Below are 13,790 nucleotides of genomic sequence, written 5' to 3'. Positions count from 1 at the left end.
TTTAAAAACCATTTGCTTTGCCTTGTTTGGTATCATTCTTTTCAGCACAACCTCACCTGTCTGAATTTAAAGTTATGTTTTCATTTTGACATACTGTATTAACACAATTGATCTAAAATCAGACAAAAACATAAAATCCGAGTAGAAAATTTTTTATATTTAAGTTATATATTTTTTACTGTAACAACAGTTATTTCATAACTTTAAATGCAAATATAAATGGTCAATTTTAAAATCATATGCACAAGTTTTGCAAACAAAGTTATTTGCAGTCATTTACCTTTTACTCTTTTTTTATAACCATTTCAAACTACAGGGTGGGCCATTTATATGGATACACCGTAATAACATGGGAATGGTTGGTGATATTAAAGTCCTGTTTTTGGCACATTAGTATATGTGAGGGGGCAAACTCCTCAAGATGGGTGGTGACCATGGTGGCCATGTAGAAGTCGGCCATCTTGGATACAACTTTTGTTTTTTCAATAGGAAGAGGGCCATGTGACACATCAAACTTATTGGTAATGTCACAAGAAAAACAATGGTGTGCTTGGTTTCAATGTAACTTTATTCTGTCATGAGTTATTTACAAGTTTCTGACCACTTATAGCATGTGTTCAATGTGCTGCCCATTGTGTTGGATTGTCAATGCAACCCTCTTCTCCCACGCGTCACACACCGATAGCAACACCGCAGAAGAAATGCCAGCACAGGCATCCAGTATCTGTAGTTTCAGGTGCTGCACATCTCGTATCTTCACACCATAGACAATTGCCTTCAGATGACCCCAAAGATAAAAGTCTAAGGGGGTCAGATCGAGAGACCTTGGGGGCCATTCAACTGGCCCACGACAACCAATCCACTTTCCAGAAAACTGTTCATCTAGGTATGCTCGGACCTGGCACCCATAATGTGGTGGTGCACCATCTTGCTGGAAAAACTCAGGGAACGTGCCAGCTTCAGTGCATAAAGAGGGAAACACATCATCATGTAGCAATTTCAAATATCCAGTGGCCTTGAGGTTTCCATTGATGAAGAATGGACCCACTATCGTTGTACCCCATATACCACACCAAACCATTACTTTTGTTGTTCCAACAGTCTTGGAGGGATCCATCCAGTGTCGGTTAGTGTCAGACCAATAGCGGTGGTTTTGTTTGTTAACTTCACCATTCACATAAAAGTTTGCCTCATCACTGAACAAAATCTTCTGCGTGAACTGAGGGTCCTGTTCCAATTTTTGTTTTGCCCATTCTGCAAATTCTGTGCGCCGATCTGGGTCATCCTCGTTGAGATGCTGCAGTAGCTGGAGTAGCTAATATCCGCCGAAGGGGATAATGCCACTCTCCAGTGACATGCAGCGAGTGCTACGCTGTGGGCTCTTGCTGAATGAAGCTAGGACAGCCACTGATGTTTCTTCATTAGTGACAGTTTTCTTGCGTCCACATTTTGGCAAATCCAACACTGAACCAGTTTCACGAAACTTAGCAAGCAGTTTGTTAACTGTAGCATGGGAGATGGGTGGTCTCGTAGGGTGTCTTGCATTGAAATCTGCTGCAATGACCCGGTTACTGCGTTCACCAGATATCAACACGATTTCGATCCGCTCCTCACGTGTTAACCTCTTCGACATGTCAATGGCTGTGAACAAAGAGAAACTTGTAAATAACTCATGAAAGAATAAATTTACGTTGAAACCAAGCACACCATTGTTTTTCTTGTGACATTACCAATACGTTTGATGTGTCACATGGCCCTCTTCCTATTGAAAAAACAAAAGTTTTATCCAAGATGGCCGACTTCTAAATGCCCACCATGGTCACCACCCATCTTGAGGAGTTTGCTCCCTCACATATACTAATGTGCCACAAACAGGACTTTAATATCACCAACCATTCCCATTTTATTACGGTGTATCCATATAAATGGCCCACCCTGTATATAAACACATATATAAATACAGAGACATATATAAATAAAATATACGAAAGGGATAAATAGAATAAATAGGAATAAGAATACAAGGGAATTGCACATTTCAAGTATTGAAGTCTATTGCACCATTGACTATTAACAAAAAGTATTGCACAGTATTTCAAAAGAGATGATTTTTCTTAGTCTATATAGCCTTAGGGTATGGGGTTACCACTTTATATGGCTAAGGTAAGATGTACCATGTTTTCAGACACATCTTTGTCGGTTTAAGTTTATGGTATAAATTTTGTTCAAGTACATCAATAAATTGCATTTAATGTGAAATACAAGCAAGCTGACAATAGACATCAAAAGTTGGGTAGGCTTATTTAACGTTTCATGAAATTAGTAAATTGGCCTTACAGGAGCGAGAATTCAGTATCTTAAGTGTTACTATTAGTTTAATAGTTCTCCTGAACCAGGGATAGAAAAAGGCATAAACCAGAGGGTTTACACAGGAATTAAAATAGAAGAGAGTTATAAAAACAGTCGCAGTTGAAGCATTGAGTAGGGTCTTGTCACCTGTAAGTCCAATACAAAAATAAGGTAAAAGACATGCTAGAAATACAACTACAACAATTCCGAGAACTCTGGCAGCTTTGATTTCAGATTTCTTAATAGTTACTGTTACAGAACCCTGCACAGCGACAGCTTCAATACGAGACCTCATGGAACGAGCCTGAGTAACAACCACCATAAATACTTTCAGATACAGAGCTATGATAACAATGACAGGACCAATAAATGACAATAAAATATCTACAATTCCAGTAACATAATAAACAAGAACCACACACTCACCAGAGCAGGAATTATAACTACCTGGTTGTCCCAGATTATCTTTCAACAGCACAAAGACACAGAAGAGAGAAAAAATCCAACATAATGAAACAGAAGTCCTTACTCTTTTTAGAGTGACTTTGCTTGGGTAATAAAGGGGGTCGCAAATAGCCACATAGCGGTCAACTGATATGAGCACCATGGTTCCTATTGAGGCATTAGTAACAACATAATCGAAAATATAATACAAAATACACAACTGTTCACCAAGATACCAGCAGCCGTCTATGACCAGTATTTGAAAGACTGTGAGAAGGCCCACAAAACAATCAGAGACAGCCAGAGAGAAGAGGAGGAGGTTGGTCGGGGTGTGGAGCTGCCTGGAGAGGTAAAAGAGCAAAATCTTTTGTCATTTCAGCGTACAAAAGCATAGGTTTATTCAAATACAGTGCGGCTTTGCTTTCCTTTTTTCAAGTGATAAAAGGAAATCTGATTACTTGAAGTGGGAAATAGAGATGATCACCAGTAGATTAAGAGCCACAGTGAGCACAGAAATGGAGGACAGTATGACATAAAAGAGAACAGAAAGCGAACGAGGATGCATGGTCTTTCTGCAGGAGGAGTTGAGTTGTGAAAAGCACAGTTCAGCTCTGTCAATGGTTTTCATTGCAACAAAGAGAGGAGAAGATCTTGAGCTCTGACAGCCTTCTGACTGAAGCGCTTTGTTACATGATTGCTTTATTCTTCTTTGTACACCTCCCCCACAGTGGTGTGGAGGTCAAGCATGTTATGTGAGGGTACACCCATGGGCCAGATTATGCAATGCAGCAACAGCATTACTCTCCATTACAGGGCCCCAGTCTCCCTAATATGGACCTGGTAACTCTGGTTACAGTTGAATATACAATTTTTGTTAGAAATGTTTTGTGTGAAACAGCCCGGAAGTAACTATATGTCAGCCAGAGCGAGAGCTGGCTGAATTCCCTCAATACAAGGAAATGTTCTTCACTGCTTCCTCAAGCATAGGTTACAGTGTGGCATGCTTTACAAAAGGAGCTGCAACACACAATCAGACTGTTCAGGAAAACTGATGATTAGCATAACAGAGAAGTTGTGCAGTTCTTCATGTAGTTTACTGCTGTTTTTTTTTTTCACATTTTTTCACATTCATGCATACTGTCACTGCCATGACAGAAAGGCTGATCACGCTTAGGTCAGTCAACTCTGTTTTCACCCTGAGTTAAATGTGTGAGTAAGGAAAGAAAGCCATCATCAGTCTGTTATCATAGGGTTTAATATAATGACTCACCATGGCAGTGGTTAAATAAAGAGCAGAGCCTCCATTTTAATCCAGTGCTCACCATGATATTTAACTTAACAGGAGGGAAGAAAGGCGAGTGTAATTAGCTTGGGCCACTTTGTCATTATTATACACAGAATGAAATATTTTAAATATTTTAGTTTAATTATTCATTATTTTTCAATAAAACTGTTTTTGCCACAGTTTATGACCATTTATTGTAATAATTATTCAGTAAAATGAATCTACTGATGGAAAGTTGTAAGCTTTCTTTTAAAAATGAACTTTCATAATGTTTTCCAGTACTGGATAAAAATGCACAACGAGATTTACAGAAGCACTCTCCTTTAATGTTCCCCAGTGTTACCATTTCTAATACAATCTAATATCAGCCTTCGATGGTAGTTGACGACAGAGAGTGATAATAGACCCCTTCTGTCAAAAATATTCATGAGCTTTTTGAGTGTTAGTTTCTATGAATTATTCATGAGCTCAGTAAGTAATTAAATTATGATAATTAAATTATGATAATTAAATTATGATATTAATAAAAATTATGATTTTCATAAAAATATGATATTCATAAAAATTATGATTTTCATAAAATATGCTAGTTCATTGCTTTTCTTCCCCAAAAATAAGAACTAATTGCTTATTTTAGAAAAGTTTTTATATCAAATAGCATTCTTTTATTTTTTAATCCATTAAAAACTTTTTCCTTTTTCCCCCTAAGAAACGCCATCTGGTGGTGGGTCAGCGCATGACAGCGCATGAGTGCACAGGGCGCGCGCGAGCGCGCCTGTGTGTCTAGGCGCGCTTCGTCGCGCGCCTGACTTCGGGACCGTGCTTCTGTGGGGGCTCCGTGTTTATGGGTGAAAATGTGTTAAACCAGTATAAATGTGCTTAGTTAAACTTGTGCTTTTGTAACGTTCAGAATGGCCAGACATACAGGGTGCATGCCTTGTGGGAAAAGTTTATTTCAATTTATATGCATTTGTTTAATCCGAACAAAGAAATTTAAAATCAAAGTCCGAGTCATAAAAACTCTCATGACCATAAACGCCTGCTGCTCCCAGCGACTTACAGCAAAAACAAAAAAAAACCTCCGCGGTTTCTCTCCAAAATACGCAAAACAAAAAACCCCTAGAAATAACCTGTAGGGAACCCCCGTATACCCAAAACCTTATACTCGATAACAGGGGCAAATCCTGAAACCAAATCCTTAGTCTTTTATTCTCAAATCCCGCTCCGTGTCTAAGTTCTTACTCGCGATCCTTAGGCACATAACCGGCAAATCCTCCTGAAAAACAAAACAAAACAAAAAAAAACCTCCGCGGTTTCTCTCCAAAAATACGCAAAACAAAAAACCCCTAGAAATAACCTGTAGTCAACCTCCTATCCCCAAGCCTTATATTCGATAACAGGGCAAAATCCTGAAACCAAATCCTTAGTCTTTTATTCTCAAATCCCGCTCAGAGTCTAAGTTCTCCCTTCGCTCCGAGCACGCACCGCCCGCAAACCAGAGCATTCTCTTTTTCCTTCTTGTTCGTTCCCTGCTCACCCTCGAATGCTGCCTACCTCGTTTGAAATTTGCGCCGGAGATCCACTCCGCCTCCCAGGTGCCGCCACTCAGACCGAATACCCATTAATACCCCCTTCGCCAGACCGCTTAAAACAATTAGCGGTACTCAGACCGAATACCCATTAATACCCCCTTCGCCAGACCGCTTAAAACAATTAGCGGTACTCAGACCGAATACCCATTAATACCCCTTAAGCCAGACCGCTTAAAACAATTAGCGGTACTCAGACCGAATACCCATTAATACCCCTTAAGCCAGACCGCTTAAAACAATTAGCGGTACTCAGACCGAATACCCATTAATACCCCTTCGCCAGACCGTTTAAACAATTAGCGGTACTTTTACCTGTGTGCATATCAATCATACCTGGTAAACCTTACTGCCCGCTGACAATTACATAACAAACGGGTGGATCCGTTCACACCCGCTCACCCAATCGGATACAGGGCCGATTTATCTTCTCAGCGATAGGTCTATTCTCTCACCTGCATCAGGATAAATAATCTCACATTTCAAGTTGAATTTAACAGTTTTTCCCTCTCAGAAAAACAAGTTTTCTCCTTTTTTCACAAAACAACATGGCCACCAGACCTACCAACCTCACTGTGGTCTCTCAGACCCCCGTAACCAGCTACAGAGCCTCTGCCAAGCCAGTGCAGCTCAAGCGGCTGCATCTCTGTAGGGTCCAGCCTGCATCTGCTATCCCTTTGGAGGAGAGATCCCTCTCAACACCGGGGATTTTGGGGCTATGCTTTCAGCCTCCCGGAGAGCCAAATCTATTTCTACCAGCTAAAAGCAGGTGAAAGTTTTGGCCCGCTGACACCACGGATTGCTTTTAGCTCGTCTGACTGGGCTGTTTTGACCCTCATCGCGACCCCTGAAATCCAGAAGAGCCTGCAGGATACGAGCTCCCAGCAACCGCGAACAAGGGACCAAGAAACGCAGACGCCTCGTGTTTTCAAAGGGGCCCATGAGTTTCCACCATTCACCCAACAACACCGGCCTTTAAACGCGGTGAGAAAAACCGTGACATATGCGCAGTGGGAGACTAAGAGCACACCGTTTTGCAGGTGGGTCTGTAAGGCCAGTCGTCAGACAGCAGAAAATGCCGGCAAGGATGAGTTCGTGCTGGAGCTTACGAACACCCACTCAGGCGTTTTCAACACATTGCTTCGGATTCCCATTCAAGACTGGCTAAAGATGGTGGGGGAAAAGAACGGTAGAATTTTAGAGCTTTTTAAGCTAAGTACACGCACCTCTGAGTTGGTGCTGGTTGGAAATAACCCCCCGCAGTCAAAATAACCCTGCCCCCTCATCCGGTCCCCTTACCCCGCCTCCTCCTCCCCAGTGCTTTTTAAAAGCCGTAACGACCCTCTCCTCCACATCTTCTGTAAAAACAGCCATGAGTCACCACAGCTCTGGAACTCACTCTGCTCTAACCCCAGCATCCTTTCGGCCAGCAGCTGCTTCTACTCCAGTCGGGAACCCCGTGATGGATCTTGCTACTCCACCCCAGAGTCCCCACCGGGGGTCATCATCTCCGGCCGTTATGCGTGCAGATTCGCCGCTCCTGCCTCCATCACCTCAAGGTTGGAACTCGCCCGCCACCCTGCTCTCGGCTGGCAATCACCGAACAGACCCGGTAAACAACCCAGTCTCCGGTGTCTCGCTCTGGGCTTTGGGGACCCTGTGTGCCGGGCTCTTTTCAGAGAGCCTGAAGACAATGCCCCCACCCTGGGGTGAGCAGTGGACAATCTTCATCCCTGGACATTGACGAGGCCGCTACTCTACTCCCCACAGCCGTTTTTGAACTTATAAAACTAACTCTCAAGTACCTTGTCATGTCGCTACTCCAGAAACACCGACAAGACGTGTGTCAAGGATGCGCAGTCTCCCACCCCTCACAGAGACGCCATTCTTGTCTTTTCCCGTTGGAAAAATATTACTTTTTCAAGTACTATGATGAACTCTGCAAAAGTATGGAACGGACATTTCACCAAGACATTATTACAAATTTTACGGTTAGAAGGCTTTTCACCACCACCCGAGCAAGTCAGAGGTGTGGCCCAGGCGTATCTCTTTGAACTCAGAGGCGCCCAGCGATATAGAGGGCACTCTGCAAGAAATCGATGCCAGTGTCTCTGAAGTTACTCGTACAATAATTGATCAAGTGTTAGATGACAATTACTCACTGTGGCTGTCCTAGTATTTGTTTTTCTTTTCTTTCCTATTATTTTTCTTCCTGTTAAGTTTTTGTTTGTTTGTTTTACTAGTTTCAGATGTAATGTTTTTTTTTTTTGTTTGTTTTTCATTACATCAAATAAATTGTTTTGGAAAAACGTTGTATCAAATAAAACTTTCTTGGAAAATCATTGCAAGAATCAAACTCATTATTTGTTTTACTCGTTCAAATGTATTGGTTTTCATTACATCAAATAAATTGTTTTTGGAAAAACGTTGTATCAAATAAAACTTTCTTGGAAAATCATTGCAAGAATCAAACTCGTTATTTTTGTTTTACTAGAATCAAAGTGCAATGTTTTAATGACAACAAATAAAATATTTTCATAAAGTTGTTACATGAGATAAGTAACTGCTCGATCATGAAATAAAACCATAGTTAAGCATAACTTCAAAGAACACACATGGCAGAGCAGATTCTATTGAAACGGGCATATTACGACCCATCTCACCCCGGTAGTTTCTGTGGAGTGCAAAATTGATTAAAAGCGTGCAGGATGAAACTGGTACAAAGATTAACAGCCAAAAACAGCCCAAAACTTCCTCGCCGGGCAGGATGCGTACACCTTACACCGAGCCGCACGCCTGCGCTTTCCGAGAAACCGTGTGTTTGTCCCCAGACCTCTATATCAATTTCAGGCAGACTTGTGCGACATGAAATCGTTATCAGAGCATAACGATGGCTATCAATATTTACTTACAGTTATAGATGTTTTCTCTAAAAAGCCTATGCAAGAGTGTTGAAAAACAAAACAGGAGTTCAGGTCACTAAGGCTTTTGAGGCTGTCTTAAAGACAGCCAAATTCCTCAAAAGCTACAGACAGATAGTGGTAAGGAATTTTTAATTCCAGTTTTCAATCTTTAATGAAAAAGCATGGTATAAATCATTTTGCTACAGGGAGCGATCTAAAAGCCTCAGTCTGTGAAAGGTTTAATAGAACTCTTAAAAGTAAAATGTATAGATATTTCACTGCTCAAAATACCCGTAGATATATCGATGTGTTACAAGATTTATTACAAAGCTATAACACTAGTTATCATCGTTCCATAAAAATGGCCCCGAATCAAGTAAAATCAGACAATGTAGCATTAGTATTTCAAAACCTATATGGCACTTCGTCTCGTTGTGAAAAAAAGCCCATGAAATTTAAAAAGGAGATCTTGTCAGGCTCTCTAAAGTTAGAGGTGTCTTTGATAAACGTTATGAGCAAACATTCACAAGCGAGGTATTTACGATTGATCAATGCATACCTAGAGACCCTCCTGTTTATAAAATCAAAGATTACGATGGGGAAGAAATTATAGGTAGTTTTTATGAGCATGAGTTGCAGAAAATCGCTCTTTGCAAGGATAAGCTTTATCACATAGACAAAATTCTCTCAAAACGTAAACAGAGGGGACAGCTTTATTTCCTGGTGAAATGGAGGAATTGGCCTGAAAAGTTTAATAGCTGGATTAAAGCCAGTGAGCTTAAAAACCTGACATAATGAACTCCGTACATCACTCTCACCCGGCTAGCCTTTGTAACGGTTCAGCATGACTCTCAGGGCGCAGGGTTTCTCGTCACACTACCATCAAACGCAAAGTCTGAATGTTTTTAAAAATAACACAAGTAGCTCCTTTCGTGTGGATTTGGCTCACCATCTCAATCTCGATGGGGCCTGGGAGGTGGCTCTCACTGAAATTTCATATCCCTATACATGGCTTAATATCCCGAATGATAAGGCTTATTTTGAATGGAGGAGGAAGGGCGATGCTGAGCAGCGGCCTGATGAGGTGGTTAAGACAAAAATACGCGGGGGGTTTTACGAGGATGCAAACACGCTGAGAGCAGAAATCGAAGCATGCCTTAGACGTGTCGACTCGGATATATATCTAAAATACCACCCCATTGTTAAAAGTTTGAATTCACCGCTGGGGGCATATATCATCTCAGGTTTTTTCTCCTCTGGCATATATGCTTGGTGTACCGGCAGGTGTCTGGCAACGGTTTGAGCGCAAATTTGCCCGTATCCTGCAGATATAAAAGCGGGATGTTATCATCTATTCTGTTATTCAGATATAGCAGCCTTGCAGCTGGTAGGTGATAGCTATTCGCCCCTGCTGCGTACTGTCAGAATAGAGGGTAATTACGGAGATATCGTTAACCTTTGCTTTAACAAACCAGACTACATTCCTGTTGCTCGGAAACACATAGAAAATATCCATATTGAAATCAAAACTGATCAGAACGAGCCTGTAAACTTTACCTACGGTAAAAGCGATAGTAAAGCTACATTTCCGCCCTGTCAAGGATCTCATCTAATAACAAAATATGGATAATAATAGATTTATAAAGTATTACGAATCACAGGCTGGTAACGGACTGCCAGGCTTTTCAGGGGCGCCCGTAATTTCTGGACGAGGAATAGCATCTATTTTCTCAAAATTGTTTAGATTTGTAACCCCATTCTTAAAGCGTGGGGTCAGCCTCGTTAAACCTCATTTGAAAACAGCTGTCAAAGGGATTGCTACAGATGTTGTGACCTCCTCGCTGTCTAACTTGAGTCGCTCAAACACACGAGAAGAGCAAGAGGGCGCTGGGTTAAGTTTAATTGCGCGCAGACCCCTTAAACGACCTCCGGTGCATGAGGCTGACCGAGTTTAAAAGCGGAGGAAAACTGTCAAAAAAGAAACAGGCGCTAAAACCACCAAACGGGCAACACGCAGGGCGAAGCAGGATATTTTCTAAAAACTAAGAAACAAGCAACAATGTCTTTACTCCACGAGCGATCAGCGAATGCACCTTGAGTGAACTGGATCTGTTCACAGCCCCCTGACCCAATTTTCAATCGAGGACAAATGTTATTCAGAAATATTACCAGTAACAGCGCTTACTGATCGGGGACCTGTGGAATTTTACGTGCCTGGAAGCGGCTGCATTACCTGGATTTAAATGACACATTGCTGAGTTTAAGATTGAAGATAACAAACGCGGATGGGTCTGATATTGATCCAGATGCTAATGTTGCAATTATAAATTACCCTTTAAATACCATTTTCTCGCAATGTGGCGTCACATTGGGCGACGAACTGATTTCACAAGCCAGCTCAACCCACCCCTACAGGGCTATAATAGAAACATATTTAAATTACTCAGAAGAAAGTTTGAAGACTCAGTTTAGCGCTGGGTTGTTTTACAAAGATACAGCGGGCTCACACGACTCGTATATTGTAATCAATGGGCCTAACAGGGGATTAGTTCGGCGTGCAGCTTACAGTCAGCGGTCGCGAGAGTTCCACGTCATGGGACCGTTACATTCTGATATTTTTTCTGCGAACGATTATTGCTCAATAATGTGGATCTGAGGGTTAAGCTCATGAGAGCCAACGATGCTTTCAGCCTCATGGCCCCTCAGAATGCTAATTACCACCTGAATATTCTAGGAGCTTCATTGTATGTGCGGAAAGTTACTGTGTCCCCAGCTGTACGTGTAGGCCATGCTTCCGCTCTCATGCAAGCCAATGCACTTTATCCCATCTCCGGATTAACGTAAAAAATTTTTCAATACCTGAGAATTCACGGATATCACATCATGAGAATCTGTTTCTGGGTTCGCTCCCCGTTATTTAGTCATCGAATGGTCGATCATCAAGCATTTACAGGCCGTTATGATTTATGTCCTTTCAACTTTCAACATAACGATCTGGGTTCTTGGCTTTATGTCATGAGAGTAAGCAGATTCCAGCCAAAGCGTTTCAACCCAATTTTGCTGAGAATCACTCCGTAAGAGAGTTTTACAGCCTCTACACCGCTACCGGAAGAAACCTAAAGGATCTCTCCTTATGCATTGACAGACAGGAGTTTGAACAAGGATATACACTGTTTGTTTTCAATTTGAATCCATCAGATGACAGTCAGGCCTTATCACCTGTGATAAATGGAAATTTGAGACTAGAAATGCGCTTCAGAGTACCACTGCCTCATACAACTACACTGATCGTTTATGCATGTTATGATTCCATTCTCGAGATCAACTCCAAAAGACAAGTGTTGGTCGATTATTACTGAGAGGCTCCACTCTTTTGTATTGAATTATGAACAACCATCAATTGGAGAGTATAATGAGATTGCTAGTTGGGGACCGTTTCTTTGGAGTATATGCAGAAGATGAGTTATTATCATTACTCAAACGTTCATTTAAAAACCTGCATATTTTATTATAAATACAGATCCACGGATAAACCTGGAACTCATTGGCTTGCAATATCATTAGAGGAAAAGCGGAGGGGCCAACTTTTTGACTCATTTGGTTTTCCCCAGATTATGCTTTTTATCCTAAAAGCATTATAACGTTTCTGAAAAAGCATGCTAAACGAGTATCTTTCCATCAAAGACAGCTACAAGCAACACTATCCACCGTATGTGGACAGCACTGTATATTTTCTTGGCTCAGAAATCGCGTGGAAAGAGTTATGATGATGTAGTTTCTTTATATAGCTCTAATCAAAACAAAATGATAGCATGGTGTCATGTTTTGTAAAACGATTTATCAGATGTGTATTAATATGTAAAGCTGGCAATTTTAATCAAACTTCATGTTCTTTGAAAGCTTTTAACGATTGTCATTTGTGCTCGAAATAATTTCAATAAACTGAGAATGTTTCTGTGAAAAAAGTGGTGTATTGTGCTTATTGTTAAATAACAACATGAGAGAAAATTAACTTTTAAAAAACACAATCTTTTATTTATGGTTTGGATTACATCAGAAACTTAACCATGTGGGTGATAAGGCAATTCTCTTTCTTTTCTTCTTTTCTTCACAATAACATCTTCATCAGAGGATCTGTGGTATTCTCCTGTTTCTCTCGACTCTTTTATTGCTGCTATTTCCTTCTAGCCGATAAGTTTGTAATAGTGGATAGGGGTATTTTTAGATCTGCTAAAGTTTGTGCAAGCAAACTCCAGCCTGTTGGTTTTACACTTGCCCGAGAGCTTGCTAAGAATTTCATCAGATCGAGCATATGACTTCCAGGTATTGGCTTCTGTCTATGCATGAATTCCCCGTCCTCGGTCCATCCTCCGGGGCCTTTTGATGCTAATATTCTATGCATTAGATATTCAGTGTTTCTCTTTGAACGAGGGTTTATGTGACTTAATACGTCCTGTAAAACTTTATTCACACTACCCATCTGCTCCCCCTCCTGGCTTGCCTCTTCTTGCTGGTAATCATGTGATCTCTCAATCTCCACTACTTCACGCTCTGCAGGGAGTCTTAGGGTTATCTCTCTGCTTTCATCTGATTTTTGTCTTTCAAGTACAAAGTACTTTTGTAAAAGCATGTTATACTTTTTTATCTTCTCATCCGAGGGTAGACCCTGAGTTTCCAATACACGTCTCATTTCACTATCGAGCTCATCTGCAGCCTTGTCTCTGATGGTTGGTCGATAAGCATTTGCGTGTGTTTCCTGTAAGCGGTTGATCTGGTCAGGTGAGATCAAATACATTTTCTGCATTGTTATTTACGGATCGCGCCTATAGCTAAATCAGCTACCATGGGTAAAACTGTTGTGAGGAGCGGTAAAAGAAAACCTCCTTTTGATTCAATAATTTTTCTTCTGCCTAACTCCAGCCTTTCGGCATGCCATTTGTCTGATCTTCTCCTTATATCGTTTCAGCTTGTTATGCTGGCATTGTGTGATTGGAATATTTCCTTTTAAGAGATTCATACAAATCTCACAAATAGCCTGAATTAAATCAGGTGGGCATTCTTGTAAAATAACCTTACGAATTTTAGGCGAGCTTCTGGTTAGTGTTTTCAGCAAAGCAAAGTTTCTTCTCAATCTTACAGACATTGTTTCTGTTATTTTTCTTGGTGAAAACACACAGCTGTTCTGAGGGTAGTACCCTGTTCTCAGTCTTAGTTGCTCTG

The 13,790-nt window shown here is 41.1% G+C and overlaps 1 protein-coding gene across 1 annotated transcript; it reads right to left on the bottom strand.

Moving 5' to 3' along the window:
• Window positions 1-2,311: 2,311 nt before the first annotated feature.
• Window positions 2,312-5,700, bottom strand: LOC116311937 (trace amine-associated receptor 5-like). Its single transcript, XM_039599822.1, has 4 exons — window positions 5,633-5,700; window positions 3,252-3,365; window positions 2,879-3,134; window positions 2,312-2,653 (listed from the first exon to the last, which is right to left on the bottom strand). Exons 1-4 carry the CDS (start codon window positions 5,698-5,700, stop codon window positions 2,312-2,314), a joined length of 780 nt encoding a protein of 259 aa, XP_039455756.1.
• Between the last annotated feature and the right edge of the window lie 8,090 nt (window positions 5,701-13,790).

Source organism: Oreochromis aureus, linkage group 16 (assembly GCF_013358895.1).
Source record: "Oreochromis aureus strain Israel breed Guangdong linkage group 16, ZZ_aureus, whole genome shotgun sequence".
In the NCBI taxonomy this organism is placed as follows: Eukaryota; Metazoa; Chordata; class Actinopteri; order Cichliformes; family Cichlidae; genus Oreochromis; species Oreochromis aureus.
The sequence above is the reverse complement of the archived record's forward strand: the minus strand, read 5'-3'. Positions and strand labels throughout refer to the sequence as shown.